Source organism: Notamacropus eugenii, chromosome 5 (assembly GCF_028372415.1).
Source record: "Notamacropus eugenii isolate mMacEug1 chromosome 5, mMacEug1.pri_v2, whole genome shotgun sequence".
Classification (NCBI taxonomy): domain Eukaryota; kingdom Metazoa; phylum Chordata; class Mammalia; order Diprotodontia; family Macropodidae; genus Notamacropus; species Notamacropus eugenii.
Window position 1 is genome coordinate 246261892 of NC_092876.1, and position 18284 is coordinate 246280175.

The 18284-nt window shown below is 36.3% G+C and overlaps 1 protein-coding gene across 3 annotated transcripts in view; it reads left to right on the forward strand.

Moving 5' to 3' along the window:
• The first annotated feature begins 590 nt into the window (after positions 1-590).
• The window catches only part of PPP1R1C (protein phosphatase 1 regulatory inhibitor subunit 1C), a 190120-nt gene continuing 172426 nt past the window's right edge, over positions 591-18284 (forward strand). For 2 of the 3 annotated variants that reach the window (XM_072612571.1, XM_072612574.1), the window contains exons 1-2: positions 633-920; positions 2870-2930. In XM_072612571.1, the coding sequence (XP_072468672.1) occupies positions 840-920; positions 2870-2930 (142 nt within the window). In that variant the 5' untranslated portion in view covers positions 633-839. Of the gene's footprint in view, positions 921-2869; positions 2931-18284 lie in introns of all 3 variants that reach the window. The other variant, XM_072612573.1, reaches the window with a different exon arrangement.

Below are 18284 nucleotides of genomic sequence, written 5' to 3' on the forward strand. Positions count from 1 at the left end.
GGCTCAGATCTCTGAGGCTCAGTTTACTTATCTGCAAAATGAGGGGTTTGGGGACTGGGTATCTCTAAGGTTCTGGGATCCCTAGAAATGAATTGCCTAAGGTTCCAAAGCTTTTTCAGGAACAGAACCGGCATCACAAGCCAGGCCTCTTGACCCCTAATTCAGTGAGTTGTTACTTCCTCCATGGAAAAGACTGAAAAGATTATTTGTTGTGACTTAGCCTCCATAATTATTTGTCTATATGGGGGGGTAGGCTGCAAAAAAAAAAAGAAAGTGAAGGTGTCTGACTTTGGAGTCTACAGGAGAAGTGAAATTATTGCAGACCCAACCCCTGCCCTCATCTCTGAAAACTTCCTGGTTTGGGATCATCAATAATGAATGGCCCATCACTGCAATACTCAGAGGGAGCTTGCACTGCACATCTGAGCAGCCGGTTAGTAATGTATACTGGATAGATCTTTTTCAAATCCCAGGGCAGCAGGCCATTCAGGGCTAGTATTGCATTTTCAATGAGCTGCTGAGTGAATGCTTGGCATGTGTATTAGTGAACAGGCACACAATTAGCTTATTGTTCCTTTTAGCATTGTGCTGAGAGGATCTAAGGGATTGGGAGAGTGGGGGTAAGGGGAGGCAGGCAAGGCATTGCTGTGGACATTGAAGAAAGGAGTTCCTCAGCCCAGAAGACTTCACTTGCTTACTCTGGAATCACAGCTGTTTATTAAGAAGCTGTCTGTGTGGTTTGGAGGGGGTGCTGTGCCCAAGGAAAGTCAGGATCCCAGATATCACTCTCTTTAAATCCTTCTGAATTCTTTGCACTTCTGATCACCCCCATCGTTATTATGGAGCCCAACAGTCCCAAAAAGATCCAGTTTGCTGTGCCCTTATTTCAGAGTCAGATAGCACCTGAGGCAGCTGAGCAGGTAAGGGAAGGGGGCCAATAACTGGGGATACAGGGATGGGGGTGCCTTCTCCTTAAAAATAACATGCACAGCTGCTTGTCGAGTGCCTTCATACTTTTGTGACTTTCAGGATCTGGGCACCAGAAACATACAGGTTTCTAAATCTTTTCAGATTTAGGTTGCCTAGGGGGAGGAGTAGGGGTTAAAATAGAATACTTCATTTGTTATAAAAATAGAATTGCACTTGAGAAAATAGACTTGTCACTTAATTGAAATCCAAATATTTATGTATGTGTGTGTGTGTGTGTGTGTATGTTTGTATATGTACTTACTAATGGAACAGGAGGAACACCTGAGACACAATTTTTGAAGAAATCTCTGAATTAGAGATTAGTAACAAATGATTTTTGGAACAGTGAAGATTTTTAATACAGAGCACATTGCTGGAAAAATGCAGTATTTGTTACTTACATGCTTGTATCACATTTTAATTTGTGTTTAACAGAGAAAAACATTAATCAAGTGTGTATATGAGTGATATAATAGTAAACTGAGTTAATGTAAATATAATTACTGATGTGCTCAAGTAATTTAAAGAAAATATTTTACATCTCACTATCTTTTCCTTTTTTCTTTTCAGTATCTGTGTATTTGAAGTATAGGTAAACATACCAATATAAAGAAAGCAAGTGAGTGTGTGTATAGAATTCACTGACATCTTCATCATTTGAAGTTTATCCCTCCTTTTTCATAGGCAGTGTTGTTTACTCTACTGATACAAACATCCCAGCTAAAGGATGATTTTAAAACTATAATTAGGTTTGAGGTAAAAGCAGAGAGCTAGTCAGGATCTCCTACTCAATCCATTTCCTTATAAAGGTTTAAAACTAAATTTTCTCTAAACTGCTTTCCCAGAGCTTAACAGCATTAACATATATTATAAGTGATTTAAACAAGCTCACTGAACTTGGAGTCCATAGTTTCCTCTTAGACTTGAAAAACCTTCAGTAGGTCACTCTGACTAGATAAATCACACCATGAATTGGCATCTATGTTGAATCCAACAGGAATCTTGCCCTGATCAGATATCATTTGTTAAGCCCTCCATCCATGTTCTTTTGACATGTCTACACAGAATTTGCCTGCATAAGCTAGAGATTTAATTGAAAGGGAAAATGCAATAAATAAAATAAAAATATAAAAAATTCTATGTTAAGTATCCCCAGAAACTCTTAATTTGCCAAATCAATGAAAAAGAATGATAGTTTTCACCATAGTCTATATTCACTGAAGGATTACCCTTTTAAAGTCATTTCTGGTAAGTATAATGTTAGGAAGGGGAAGCTTGAAGAAACCAATGAAGAGAATTACTCTTTCTAGTGATCTATAGAAATCTGATTTTTAACAAGCTCAGTCCTAACTCTTCTTAGAAGTAAGGATAGTAGATCTTTAGACTACCTCTCAGCATTAGGACGTACTGAAGATAGCTTTGTTATTACTAAGCTGTCACAACTTCCATATTTGAATTTTTTTCAGTTGCAGTTTTTGATGCTTTCACCATTTTTATTCTAGAGCAAGGATTCATATCCTTTTTTTGAGTGTGTCACAGACTCCTGTGGCTGGCTTGTGAAGCTTTGTGAAGACTTCTTTTCACGATGTTTTTTAATGCATAAAATAAGATACATAGGATTAGGGAAACTAATAATTATATTGAAATACAGCTATCAAAATGCTTTTTAAAAAGTCCACAGTCCTCAGGTTAAGGATCCATACCTTAGAGTGATATGATATACGACGGCATGTGATTTCTCAGGGAAGAAACTGCTGTTAGGAACTGATGATAGTACATCTTGAGCCAAACCTTCTTTGCCAAGAAGACTTGTGCATGAAATTATAACACATATGTGGATTACAGAAACAGGGGCAGAAGCCGCTTTTTATTGACCTTGGTTTGGTCTCTGTTTTCACAGATCAGGAAAAGAAGGCCCACACCAGCATCCCTTGTGATTCTCAATGAGCACAACTCACCAGGTAAAGATGTACAATGTCACTTAAATTCAAGAAAATGAGTAAAATTGTTTCTGAGAATCTAAAAGCATTCCCTTGTCTAAAGTTAGAGTTAGAAATGATATACTACTATCCATCAAATGGATGACAAAGGGAACTAAAGAGAAAAAAGACTCAATCAGATTGTCTCTGAAAGGATTCATTGGCAAATCTTGGCTGCGAATTATTGTGTCAATCAGCATTCATCCGGGTGTTTCTGTGGTATTTGGTTCAGTACTCGTTAACTAGATTGGTGGAAAATTGCTTAATTAGGTTTTAGAGCTCAGATTTCTGACTAGACATGGTCATATCTTTACAGAATAGGCTTTTTGCTTATATAAACCTTATTGGAAGGGTGGGCTGTGAGCCAAGGGTAGATGAAGCTAGCCTACTGCTGATGTCACATCTCCATAATGCAATTGACAAGTAACTAGATCAGTTTTTAGCCCTGCCCTTTTGAAAGCTATTTCCAAGAGCTGTTTCCATTTGGTGAGGTTTTATTTTCCATTTCCTGTACAAAAGTAAAGCATATTCTTTCTGATAAATTATTAGGCTCTGTAGGATGGTACAAAATTTTCTTTATTTATTGAAGGAGGGTGACTTGAATTGGGATGTAAAGGCCTGTTTTCTATACTCAAAACTCTAATTTAAAGAATCAAATTAGACTTTTTAGAGATCAGACTATGATGAAAAAGGTGTTCAAGTGCTGAGGTAGGACCAATGCTGAAAAAAAGCACAGCTGAAAAGAAAACATTAAAAAAAGTCAGAATTTAGGTCCCTCCAAATGATACGTCTAGAAGGAGTGATTGTCAAATGACATTTGTAGATGCAGCAGCTAGGGCTACAGAGGTAATAGCATCAATTAGGTTATTTGGCAAAGTTTGGTTGGTGGAGTTTTTCAATCTGAAACAGTGGCGAGCAGAGTCAGTGAAATGCTACTTCACTGAAATAGGAAAGAATGAGAGAAAGAAACAAAGAGAGAGAGAGAGAAAGAGAGAGAGAGAGAGAGAGAGAGAGGGGGGGGGGGAAGGAAGGAAGGAAGAAAGGAAATAAAAGAACAAAGAGAAAGAAAGGAAGAAAGAAGGAAAAATACTGTATTTCTATTGTGCTTGATTATAAAAAGTGGTTCAGATGATTGAAGAAAATAAAAGTTACTTATTTCTGCTGAAAGTAAATAATAAACGACTTTTTCTTACGAGGTTAGCTATTGCAACCAATATTTCCTGGGCTTGGTGATTGTTTTGCTTTTGCGTGGTGAGCATTGGGTCCCAGAGGAACAAATAACAAGATTCCAAGCTCTGATGACTGATGGGTTTCTAGAATCAAAGAATTATAGAGTTGAAAAAGATCTCAGAGAATTTTTAGTTCAACCTCCCATCTGAATAATGAATCTCTTCTCATTTCCAAAGAGTGACTGGATATTACTGGCTTCCATTTGAACATTTCCAACGCTTCCATTTTTGAATAGCTTTAATTGTTAAGAAGCTGCCTTAATAATGAGCCAAAATCTGCTTCTCTGTAATTTCTACTGATTTATTGTAGTTTTTTCCTAATGCTACCGGAGTATCTCTCTAAGGGCCTTTCCAGTTCTAAATCCTTTGCTTCCAATATTATTCATAGGAGTAATACTTCATCTCTCCTATTCCACAAATGTAATCATGCAAGCCAAGCCTCAGAAGTTACTCAACATCCCAAGTGAAGAAAGGCTATTTAAATGGGCCAGTTGGCTCAACAGATTAGAATTTATTACAAGAGAATCAGAGGATTTGGGCCTGAATTCCAACTCTGACACTTTCATACTTGAGTAGTCTTGGTCAAATCACTTAATCTCTGTAGAACTCAGTTTACTCATTTATAAAGCGAGGGGGTTAGACCTGTGCCTCTGAAGTCTTTTCAGGCTTAAAATCTAAAATCTCAGGTTATTGCTTTGCTTTTCATTTTTAAAAAATTTATGAAATTAATTATTAGTAAGCACGAAGCTTTTAATATACAAAAAGAGAATTGTATTTGAAATAATGAATTTATGTGCCTGGCACACAGGAAATGCTTAACAAATGATTGTTCATGACGATGATTTCTGGTACATATAGTTTATTGGAAAAAAAAATTGTATAGTAAATTTAACACACTATAAAAAAATTACTTTGTGTTCCTTTCTGAAGTTTTTGTTTTCTTCTGTGCTTTTAAAAATATTCTATTGATGTTATTTTCTTTCTTTTTTTAAAAAAAATCTCTATCACTACTTATTCATTCCCCTTTCCTGCCTTCCATAAAGTAGAAGTCTTCCTATATAACAAACAAATATTATCAACACAATGACTGTATCTGAAATTGTGTTTCATTCTTCATTCATTGTACTTCATTCTCAAGTGAGTGATTTACCTCTTTGACAGGAGACAAATGATGAGTTATATCACCCATATTCTAAGGATAAAACTGGTTGCTGCATTGCTCAAAGTTCTGCAGTCTTTCAGAGTTATTTTCTCTTGAACTATTGTGGTCATAGTGTAAGTTGTACTCCTACTCCACTTAATTTGACTCTTTATCAGTTTATGCAAATCATAATAAGCTTCTTTGAATTTTTTTGCATTAGTTATTCATATACCACAATTTGTCTAGTCATTCATTCCATACCCACTTTATTTCCATTTTTTTGCTACAATACAAAGCGTTGCTATAACTATTTTTGTATATATGAATCTTTGACCTCTTTGGAGTATATGCCTAATAGTACTATTACTGGATCAAAAGGTAGACAAGTTTATTGACTTTCAGGATTTAGTTCCAGTTTACTTTCCAGAATGATTGGTATCAGTATATCTGTCTCTCTGTAGCCCCGTCAACAACAATCGCCATTTTCATCTTTCATCATCAATCTGATGCATATGAGATAGAATTTCAGAATTGTTTTAATTTTCATTTCCCTTATTATTAATGATTTGGAGCCTTTCCCCATATTGTTGTTGATAGCTTACCTTTCTTCATTTGAAAACTGTCTTTTACTCATGTCCTTTGACTCCTTATCCACTGGGAGAATGGTTGCTTTTCTCACATATTTGCATCAGTTCCCTTTACATCTTGACTATTAGAATTTCATTAGAGAAATATGCTACAAAGATTTTTCTCCAATTAGCTTTCTCATCTAATTCTAACTATATTGATTATATTAGTCCTTTGCTTTCCCACTAGGACAATTATGTAATTAATTCCGATCTCTAGGTAGCATGGCGATGTTTCCCTAATCAGTTCTACTCTTTTTTTGCTATTTTTAAGAACCATTTAAAAATAACACTTCTAAGGAAAAATGCATTGTCTAAAGAGCTCTGTGATTTTCTGGCTTCCATTCCCTCCTTTGTGGGAAGAGAAAAGAAGAGAATGTAACAACTACTGACCAGAGCAATGCTAAATTTTTGGATTGCCATTAATTGGATGATGTCAGAATATCTTGCTGACACACTTAAATAAGCTCTTCTAAAAATAGTCCTCCCTTTATGGTCTCAAGGAACTATGTGTTCTATGGAAAATCTAACTGGGGTGTAGAATTAATTTCTGACAAATTTAATTGAGTTTTTGATTCACTAGTGAATGCATTGGGGGAGGAAATGGGCATTTTCAGAATCATCTGTCATACATGGTGTTTGAAACTCACCATAAATCTTTTTTTATTGTTAATGAATAAGCCAAAGAAAATTAAATTCTCTACTACAGAGAAATAATTATTGAGTCTTCTCAAGTTTGTGTTAGATATCATTGTCTAATGAATCAGACTTGCTCATTTTTTTCACTCGGCTATTTGAAGAACTAAATTCATTTTTTTTAAAAGGCCTATAAATGATTAATTTGAGTAGGTTAGATTTATAAATGTATAATTTTATATAGGTACTTAAACCAGTAGAAAATATTGGATAAAAGCATTTTAAATAGGAAGTAGCATGATATAAATATAGTGGAAACAGCAATAAATTTGGAGTCAGAAAGCCCAAGGTCAGATCCTGGTGCTGGCATATACTACTTTGTGAACATATGTAAGTATCTCTCTGGGTCTCATTTCATTTATCTCAGAGAAGAAAATAAGGGCATTAGATTAGGTCACTTCTAAGGTTTCTTCCAGCCCTAAATCTATGATCTGCCCAAGTTCAGATTCTACTCCTCACCATACAACCAGAGCTTACCAAGTTGAGCCCACACATGGCAGAATGGAGCCACATTTGAATATGATTCCACATGTGTCCTACAAGAATCATCCCAACCATTTTGCTGCAGGGCCTCAAATTCCCAAAATTAGGGTCACTACTTTGGGGACAGAGCAGGTAGGTGGCACAGTGGGTAGCACACCAGATCTGGAATCAGGAAGACCTGAGGTCAAATCCAGACTCACATGCTTATTAGCTGTGTGACCCTGGGCGAGTCACTTAACACTGTTTGCCTCAGTTTCCTCATCTGTTAAATGAGTCACTCCAGTGTCTTTGCCAAGAAAACCCCAAAGGGGGTCATGAAGAGTCAAACACTACTGAAAAACAACTGAATAACAACATATTGGTGATAAAGATAAAGGGTCTTATACAGTGAAAATGTTACCAGAAAGGATGATGTATTAGCACATTTACACTTGCTGCCACCCAAAAGAGATCAGGAGTCAGAGAATAAGAAAGACCTGCAATGTTTGATTGGAAGGGAAGATGGTTCAGGAAATTTTGGAATTTAAGGGGAGCAAATCAGCATAGGGTGAAATGTGCCACAGAATAATCTGACATAGCTAGGAGTTAGTGTGAAGATGCCAAGTATCTGGGAGGTAGGGAGTCAAAGATAAGCTTTGCCACCTTCACAAGTTCTTTAGAACTTGTCCAGAACTTGATTTAGTACAAACCATTTACCTTTCAGCACATCAAGGTTTTCTTCTAAAGAAACGAGGTCACCATGATAAGTATTTTGAAAATATTGTATGCTTTATATAGTAAAGAAAATAGGATACATTATAGTAAAGAAAGTATTCCATAGTCCTCATGGCTGGACATGATATTTTTGATCCACTGTTTTCTATGAAGTAAGTCTAGACTTGCATGTAGGAAAAAAAAATCACATTTCAGCTACGGTCACATACAGCTATAAAAAGTAAAATAATTGTCCCTCCTTACAATCTATTAAAATGAATTGAAGATTTAATAAAAAAGACATCTGGAACCACTGATAGAATCACAAGGCTGGAAAAGACATCGAGAAATTATCCAGCACATCCCTTTATCTTCGAAGCAGGACCACACCTAAACCAATCCACACAAGCTGAGGATTTATTCTGTTTTTAAAGACCTGCATAGCAGAAGATTCCTTAATTTTCACCAGGCTCCTAATTCAGCATTAAACGATCTTCATTGTTGAAAAATTCTTTTTCATGATGATTCCACATAAGACCTTTGTCCTCTTCCTTCCCTCAGCTACTAAGGAGTATCTTCCCCTTTAAGGTTACTTTGAACTTGCTTCTTATGTTCACCTGTATATAGGCTTGTCATTCCCCCATTAGAATATACACTTCTTGAGGACAGGAACAATTTTGCTTCTCTTTGTAACCCTGGCTCTGAGCATAGTGCCAGGCACATAAAAGCATCTTAATAAATTGATTAATTGATTATTTGTAACCCGTTCTGATGTTCAGAATTAGCTTTCTCTATTCTGTCCTCCATAGAAAAAAAAGATAAAATTATAGAATTATAAAATATTAGAGCTAAAAAACCTATAAAGTCACCTAGTCCAAGCCCTTCTTTTCATTGTAGAGACCCAGAGAAGTTTAGTGACTTGCCCAACATTCCACAGCAGTGGCCAAATAAGGCTGAATCCCAGTTCATCTGACTGCCAGACAGAGCCAGGACTGGAACATAGGTCTCTTGGCTCAGAGTTTAGTGATTTTTCCAGCACACCATATTGTCTATGTTTGCTAGTCTTAAATATTTAAAAACAGTAACAAATCATTCCTAAATCCTCTCCTTTCTGGGCTAAGTAACTCCAGCTTTCCTGCTAAGTAGAATTCTTCAACCTGCCAGATTACCATTAGGGGTCCTTGCTGAACATTCTCCAAATTCTGTGGCCTCTCTTTGTGAAGCTTGGAGCTGGCCATTATACTTTAGTAAGGAGTCAGCCTCCTCAATGCCTTCTGAATATTAAAGACTGTGGCATTCATTCTTTCTATTTACTACTGAGCAAAGACAGTCTGGTTACAATTAAATTTAATGGGGATGAGATCTATTAAAGATAAGTGAACTGCAAGAGGCCTGGAGCTAAGTGAAGACTGGAATAGGCATCCAGAAGACTGGGAGCCTTCTTAATTGTCCTTCACGTATCTAGGGGGAGGAGGAGGGAGGATGAGCCCTGACCATTAGTGTGCAAAGGTTTTCTCATGATCATTACTATATTCTGTTCCATGTGTGAATTTTCCGTGATGCTGACTTTCTCTTTGACCCTTTTTAGCACCAACCTAGAACTTAGGGACTATGTACACTGCATGCTTATCTCCTGGTCACTGTATATTTGGCAGGGACTGATCCTGAATCCTGTCAGAGCTTTTCAAGCATGAAGTTGCTATCGAAATCCTTGGTGATATTTTTACTGTCCTGGTACTCTACATTTTCCCTGAGGACCTGTGTAAGATATGTAAAACCAGACAACCCACTGCCATGATTAGTACCTTCAAATTCCTTACTGAATTTGGGGGAGGGAGGCTCCATTGAGATAATGATTATATTATCAAGAGGAAGCTACAAAGCAGGACAGCATGATTGGATTGGGATGGAATGGCATAGTGAACAGAGACAGCATGTATGGGGTGGGGGTAGGGGGTCATATTGTATTACATGGAAGATTTGTATAGTACTACTGTGGGGTGTCAAGGAGAGCGCTCTGGATAAGAGTTCAATTGTTCCTGCCATTAGAGATTCCTGATTTGGGACTCATGCCTTGGAGTAGAAGATACGCAGGACACTTTTCTCATGTTTAAGTTTGCTTATGGCTAAACCATTGTTCACAGTACAGGGATAGATTTTTTTTTTCTGGTTCATTTTAATCATTACAGATTACCCAGACTTCCTTTATTTCTAGGATTCTTAACCTGGAGTCTATAGCCACCCCTCCCCTCCCCCAAGGGTCTATGAACTTGGAAGGGAAAAATTATAACTTTATTTCAATATAATTGTTTTCTTTATAATATGTTTTCTTTCTTGTTTTTAAAAACATTATTCTGAGAAGAAATTCATAGGTTTTAGTAGGCTGACAAAGAGATGTAACACAAGCAGAGGATTCGTGTTGAAGGTATCACAGTTAACAAAGATACTGGCTTAACATTAGAAGACTTGAGTTCAAATTCTTCCTTTATTATTAAGCACCAGTGTAAACTGAGGCAAGTAACCACCAGTGTGAACTGCGGCAAGTTTACCTCTCTGGGACTCAATTTCCTCAACTGTAAAAAAAATTGGGGTTGGAGGTTGGACTAAATATCTTTTTAGCACCCTTTTAGATCTACAATTACGATTCCTTATTGACTTTACGTCATATTAAATCAATGAGATTTTCTGAAAAAATGTCTATCTGATTTCCTTAGTTTTCATTTCCAGTGAGACAATGAATGCCAAACCACAGTGACTGATTTAAAGACCAGACATGCTCATGCATTCCAGAGATGCTGCTACACTTTAGAATAGACTGGCTCATTTTTTCCACATAACTGTTTAGTTTATGTAGCCAATAGCCAAAATCAGTGTATATAAGTACCAGCCAAAGATGAACAGTCAGTTCTTATAACCTGCCCCAATTCCCCACCCCTAGTCTTACTATACCTTACACCCAAGCATGCACACTGAGACGTGACACTGGCCTCTTTGCTATTCCTAGAATAAGACACTCTATCTCCCTACTTTGGGCATTTTCACTGGCTATCCCCCATGTTTGGAATACTCTCACTCTTTATCTCCACCTCTTGGTTTCCCTGACTTCCTTGAAGTCTCAGCTGAAATTCTGTCTTCCATGGGATTTTACAGAATAAAAACAAAATAAACACAAAGTAGTGAGGGAAAGTGGGCATTAGTGCACGGAGGGGGTTTGTAGGAGGAGATGCAGAAAATAGTGCTTGAGCTTTATTTTTAAGGAAAAGAGGTTTCTATGACATGAAGGTATGGAAGAAGTATTTCAGGAATGGTGGATGATCAGTGGAAATGTATGGTAATGAGAGATGAAGTTCTGTGTTTGCAGAACAGAGAAAAGGCAAGTTTGGTTGGAGTGCACAGTACAGAAAATGGAGTAATATACAGTGAGGTTGAAAATTAAGCTTGGACCAGATTGTGAAGGTCTTTTAAAGTCAGACAAGGAAGTTTATATTTGATTCTAGAAGCAACTAGGAGCCATCAGAGTTTATTGAGGAGTGACTTAGTCATATTTCATATTTTCATGTGATGCATATGATTAAAATATGTAAAACAAACTCTTCAGGTGGCTAACATTGCCAGAATTTGCTCAATAGGCTTCTGTTCCCATGGTGCACAGTGGACAACCTCTATCTAAGATAAATTTTGAATCCTAAACTATTTATTTTCTGTGGTCCAGGACAATTCCAATCTTCCCACAAGGAAAATTACTGAGATAGTTGCACAGGGGATCAAATTGTGTGTGTGTGTGTGTGTGTGTGTGTGCGTGCGTGCGCGCGTGTGCATGTATGTGTTGGGGATGGGGAGGTTTGACTACCTAGATTAGGATTTAGGCTTTACCTTATAGATAGCAGAAAGCCACTGAAAATTTTTCATTAGGATACTGATAAGTATTATTTTAGGGAGAATTTCTGAATCACAAAGACTATCGGGTACTAGAATACAGTATGGAGAGAGGAAATAAATATTTGGGTACTTTATTTAAAAAAAAAAGACTAGCTAACTATTGTGGGAATCTTTCTTGTATTACACTGAAATAACTATTTTTTTAAATTAATACTTTTGTTGTATAGTGAGTAGAGGGGGCCAGCCTTGGAGCCAGCAAGACTGAGGTACAAATTCACCTGTTGATATATATTTGTAACAGGGTCAATTACCTCCTCAGTACCACAGACAGTTCCCTGAACTGATGAAATCACTGGTCCAGACTAAAAAAAAGGAAATATTACAAAATCTAAAATTATATTTTATTTCATTTTAGTGGATTTTAGACAATATTTTATTTTTTGATAATATCACATTTCTTCTGTCTCATATTATTTATTTGTTATGATTCTTCCCTCCCTTTCCATGGCATCTGATGGAATTCATAGGCATTCAAAAGAAAGAAAGAATATGTTTGAAGTCTCCATCCAATTTGACTGATATCATTTTCTGAAAATTGTCAGAAAGTTCTATTGGACTTTCTCATCTTTATTTCTAAGGGAATAGTGAAAGCTAAACAACATGGAGATTTAAAGATTATCAGTCACTAAACCAATTCCACTTTCCATGGTTCTGTTTCCACTAGTACATTAGAATTTTTTGCATATTTCTCTCAAATTGTTCTCCGAAGGTGCTTATACCTGCCAAAATAATTTCCCATCTTCATTCTATGTCCCCCAAAGAAACACATCCTAGCAGATTCAATAAGCATCTAGTATTCTGGACCTGTGATTTGATTAGATTGAGGAACTCCTTTTAGATTCTAAGAGATTAATTGATTTTACTGTGCTGGCCCAGATAGTTTGTATTGATAGTAGAATTTGTACACAAGTCTTCATGTCTCCAAAACTGACTCTCTATCTGCTATATAACATTGCCTCCTAATTATTTACTGAATCCAAAACAAAGTGCTGATACACCTTTAAAATATTTTAACAAAAAATTTAAGGTAACAAAATGGAGTCCCACACAATAGTTAGCTACTCTTTTTTATTAAACCTCTAAAGAAAGATAATTGTTGCTATAAGGTAGACAAAGCCAAAAACAAACTAGTTCCTTTTCTCAAAGAGCTTACATTTTTATGGGAGGAGAGAAGGGAAAGAAACAGTATGTGATTCATAGCTAAATTCTAGAGAATGTATTAGGCTTTGTTATCTTCCTTCCTTCCTTCCTTCCTTCCTTCCTTCCTTCCTTCCTTCCTTCCTTCCTTCCTTCCTTCCTTCTTTCTTTTCTCTTTCATAACCTCAAAACATTTGGCACCAAAACAAAATGTCTTTAATCTTTAAAGAAAAGTTAGTAAGTTCAAATCAAGGCATTGTTAATGACAGGAATGAGTTAAGTGATAGAGCCATGGGTTCAATCAATCAATCAACATTTATTAAGCATTTGTTCTGTACCATGCACTGTGCTATGCACTGGTTTTACATGACTTCATTAGGTCAATCAATAAACATATATTTGTTTATTAACTTCTTTGTGTATAGCTCTCTGTAGGGTGCTATATGAGATTTCAAGGTAAAAAATTGATAGTCCTAGTCCTCAAGATGCTTGCAATCATTTGCTTTTTGTCCAGACACTACAGACTCACGACTTGCTTCTAAAAATACAGACTTAGCTTTGAAATAAATATGCTACATCATTTTTTTTACTAGACATGGTTTCATTGGTCTGAAGAAATTTTCTCTTCTAATGCAGATTGGTACCTGCTCTTCAACTCTTGTCTTAGAGTGTCACTTGGAATAAGGAGAAGTTAAATGTGTTGCCTAGGACTATAAGCTAATATGGATCACTAGGACTTCAACTTAGATTTTCTTGAACCTGAACACATCTCTCTATTCACTATACCACCTTACCTTTTGCCCTTAATGCACCCAATAAGCAGATACACATTTTAATATATACTAGGAGACCCTCATAGTTGATAGTGTTATAGAATATAACCTGAGTTTAAATATTGGCAAATCACTTAATCCCTCTGAGCCTCAGTTTCCTCATCTGTAAAATGAGAGGGTTAGACTAAATGGCCTCTAAGGTCTTTTCCATTCCTAAGTCTATGACCTTTGATTTATGATCCAATGAAAGGTGTTAGGTATTTTGATTTAATATACACATTCAGTTTTAGGATATCACAGTGAGTAATTCAATGATAACTATTGCCAATGGTTTTTATTACCAATCATAGTTAAGAAAAGAGTAAATCAATAGTGCTCATCATAAGACTTCCAAGGAAAGAATCTAAGTAGGATAGGAGCTGGCAGTTGTACTTTTGTTTCTTTATTCTTGGATCTCTTTTAATTCCCAGTGCCTTGGACAATTTTATTACTTCTTTTCACTAAAAACAACAACAACAAACAAACAAACCCAACAAACAAAGCCCTACCAAAGTTTACACCAAACATTGGCATGAAGCTCAGCTCTTTATAGCTTCAGTATCCCCATGTCTCCAACAACCTCCCTCCCCATTTCAATATGTAGTGGTTCTATGAAGGTGACGGGTAATAAATACTAAGGGGATGATTTAGGAAGGTCAAACCATCTTATCCCATGTACCCTGCCTGTAGGTTTCTCTAAGGCTATTAATAGGAAGACTTCCCCAATCCTAAAGATTTCCCCTCTCCAGATACCAGTGCCTGAAATCTTTTGTTTACAAACCTAAGTTCTGTCTTTTTTATTCCATACTCTTTGCTTTCAAATTTTTTTAAGTTTTAATTTTTTTCTTCTTATCTTCTTCTTTAAACATTTTATTAAACTTCTAGCCCCCCTCAGAGCTTCTTGAAGCTGCCTCTATATTTTTCCTGAAGGCAGGAACATAGGTACCAAGTACCATTGCAAATTCCTACCCTACCTAGATTATTTTCTTGGAAGTCTTTTGATGAGCACTATTGATTTACTGTTTTCTTAACTACTATTGGTAATAAAAAAACATTGGCAAGAACTGTCATTGAATTTCTCACTTTGATATCCTAAAGTTGTTTTTGTTATTATTCCTTTTTTTTCCTGGAAATTGCTCCAAACTTTCTTTTAACCTAGAAGAGGGATTCTTTACCTTTTTGTGTACCATGGATTTCTCTGTCAGTCTGATGGCACCCTTTGAGGAAGTTTAGTGATGTAGTGAACAGAACCTGGACTTGGTGTTAGGAAGACCTGAGCTAAAATGCTGCTTCAAACGATAGCTGTGACACCCCTGGACAAGTCACCTTCCAGGATCAATTAATTTATTGGCAAAATGGGGATAATAAGAGTCCTTGACTTCCAGGGTTGTTATGAGGATCGAACAAGATGTCTATAAAGTGCTTTATTCATCTTAAAGTTATATATAAATGCTAGTTATGATTATTAGTCTGGTAAATTCTATGAATCTTTTCTTAGAATAATGTTTTTTAAAAATATAGAATACGTAAGATTACAAAAGAAGCCAATTAAATTGAAACACATCAATCAAAAATATATTAAAAAAATAAATTCACTGAATCAAAGATAACAGCTCTTGCCAAATGAACTTAGTCACAGTATTAGGGCCACTTTTTTTGTTTACTCATTTCTACAATTTGTCTTCTGGTCTTTCTTTTGAGGATTTCTTCCATTTCACCTTTTTATTGTGGTTCTTTTACTTTATTCCCCATTACTTTGTTTTTTTCTTAAGGTAATAATGGGTACCTGACTTATTAGCCATATTGCTAGAAAGCTCTTCAATCTTATAAAATGCAAATTATTTTTGTATAGTAACTAGCCCCTAATATAAATTATTGTATTGATTGATTTCCTTCCATATAGAATAGGTAGAACATGAACAGAGTGAGAGTGTCTCTTAATTAGCCTCCCTTGCCTCCAGGTCTGATCTTTCAATAACTTCTTTCCCTTTGGATCAGGAAAGAAATACAACTCTGAGTCTTTAGGGATTTAGGGGTCCTTGCAAGACTTAATCCAAGCCTTGACAGAAAGACTGTGATATTGACATTTTCAGGAATAGCATAAAAATGGCAAAGAATGAAAAATTGGGACTGTATAGAATCCATTTGGAGTCCAATTGCTCAGAAAATTTGCTTCAATGGAGTTGAAGTAATTTTGATTCTGACTTTCTTCCTGGTGGTGGCAAAGAGGTTATTATAAAGACTAAGAATAAGACAATACATGCACATATTTTTCAGCTGCTTGGCTATGTGAGAAACAATATATCAGATATTCATGTCTTCAGGGTAAGATTTACATACAGAAATGTCTATAAGATGACTATAAATATTAATTTTATCAAATTCAATAGCGGTGAATTAAGCACATTTTAAAAAAATACTGTAAGCTAAAAATGGCATTGTTGAAGGAAACATTCACTGAGCTCAAATAGTAAGATTTTTCTTAATTTTATTTTGAAACAGTATTTTTTTAAACTTCTTTTTAAAATACTTCTCATTTTCCTTAACTTCAGTAAAGGCTCTATCCAAATATTTTCACATATAGGTACTCACGTATACAAATACACATTATACATGTCATGAAGTTAGATAGGAAGTTATCATGCAGGACTTTTGCCAAGGGCAGAACAAGGGATTAATAGCATTTTTATGTGTTGTTAAACCCTGCCTAGCTGTGTGAGGGGCCACGGGTAACTCTTAATGACTATGCTCTATGCTGCTAGTGGAAGTGGATGTTTGCAAATTGTATTATGCTCCTGTCACTCTAATTGAGGTGGAAGCAGCTTGAAAAGTCTTGCCAGCACCTCAAGAGGCAGGCGAAATAACAGTGGCATCTGACTCATGATCAAAGGCTGGCATAGCAGGAAGGATGATTTCTGGTCTGGGACTGACCTCTGGTTTACTTCAGAGTTTCAAACAAAAAAGTGAATTCACTGCTCTCCATGAATAGATTTACTGCATGGTGCTGGATTATATTCTTTGTTATTTCTCTGAAATATTTGTTACTGGTGTTAGTACCAAATGGGTAATTTCAATGATCACATCTCTGTGGATGATTTCAAAACTTAAAGCTCTTAATATGACCTCTCTCCTTCATTCTAGTTCTATATTTACAACTGCCTGCTAGGAATTTCTACCTGGATGTTTGGCTAGCATCCCAAATTCAATATGGTAAAAAACCAAACATCATTTCCCACCAAAACATCTCCTCTCCCTGCCTTCTTGATTTCTGTAAATGCAACCATTTTTCCCCAGTGCAGTGGTTCAATTTTTACTTCTCTTTTTCCCTTGTCTGTTACCAAAGCCTTTTGATTCTTCCTTTGAAATTCCACATCCATTCCTTTCTTTCCATTCCTACAATTTGTTGTTAACTCATTTCAGTCATGTACAACTCTTCATGACCTCATTTGAGGGATTCTTTGCAAAGATACTGGAGTGATTTGCTATTTCTTTCTCCAACTTACTTTACAGATGAAGAAACTGAGGCAAATAGGTTTAAGTGACTTGCCAAGGGCTACACCGATAGTAAGTGTCTGAGGCTGGGTTTGAACTCAGGTCTTCCTGACTCCAGGCCCAGCACTATGTCCACTGCACCACCTACCTGCTCCATTCCATTGCTAAGGTCACTATTCTAATTCAAGCCCTTACAATCTTGTGTTGATTATTTTGGTAACCTTCTAAATGCTGCCCATCTCTTCCCTCTCATTGCACCACCATATGATTAATTTTTCTTACTACTAAGATCATATTATTCACCTGCCCCAAAGCTTCAATTAGTTCCACATTACCTACTGAATAGCTTTCAAACTATTCAGCTTGACATTTAAGATCCTCCATAATCTCGTCTCCACTTCCCTTTCTAGGTTTAGTTCTCCCTCCTCCCTCACACAAGCCTTTTGCTTTTGACTCTTTGCAAATGCTTTTCTTTGTCCTGTTCAATGTCCTTCCAACTTTCATTTCTCCCTCCGCCCCCATTCCACTTAGTTCCATTTATGAAATCCTGTTCATCCTTTAAAGCTCTTCCCAAGTGTCATTTACTCCATAAAGTCTTTCCTAATGGTCCCAAGAATAAAAGATCTCCCCTTTTACTGGGCTCTTTACTGCACTTATTGCCCATTTCACTGTCTTGATATTCATGATTTACTACTTTTTATTGTTATTTGTGGTCCTTTCTTATTCCCCTTTGGACTGTAGCTTTTACAGGGTAGGGCCCATGCCTCATGCGTATTTATGTAACCCATTATGTCCAGCACAATGCTGTACATATAGTAGTCATACAATAAATAGTCCTTGGATATATGAATTGGGGAATAAAAGGAGGAAGTGGGACCAAGGAATTGTACTGTCTTGGCAACTCTTGTGCTTTGCCTCTATCTTGTTTGACATGTTTTGCCAAATGGCAAAGATAAGTGAGTGATTGAATGTGACAGATATATTGCTCCTAATTGATTTATTTAGAGTCTAGATTTACTTCCTATAATTTGTTTGCCCTGTTCTTTAATAAATTAAGATAAAGCAATAGGAAGTCTCCTTCTAAAGAT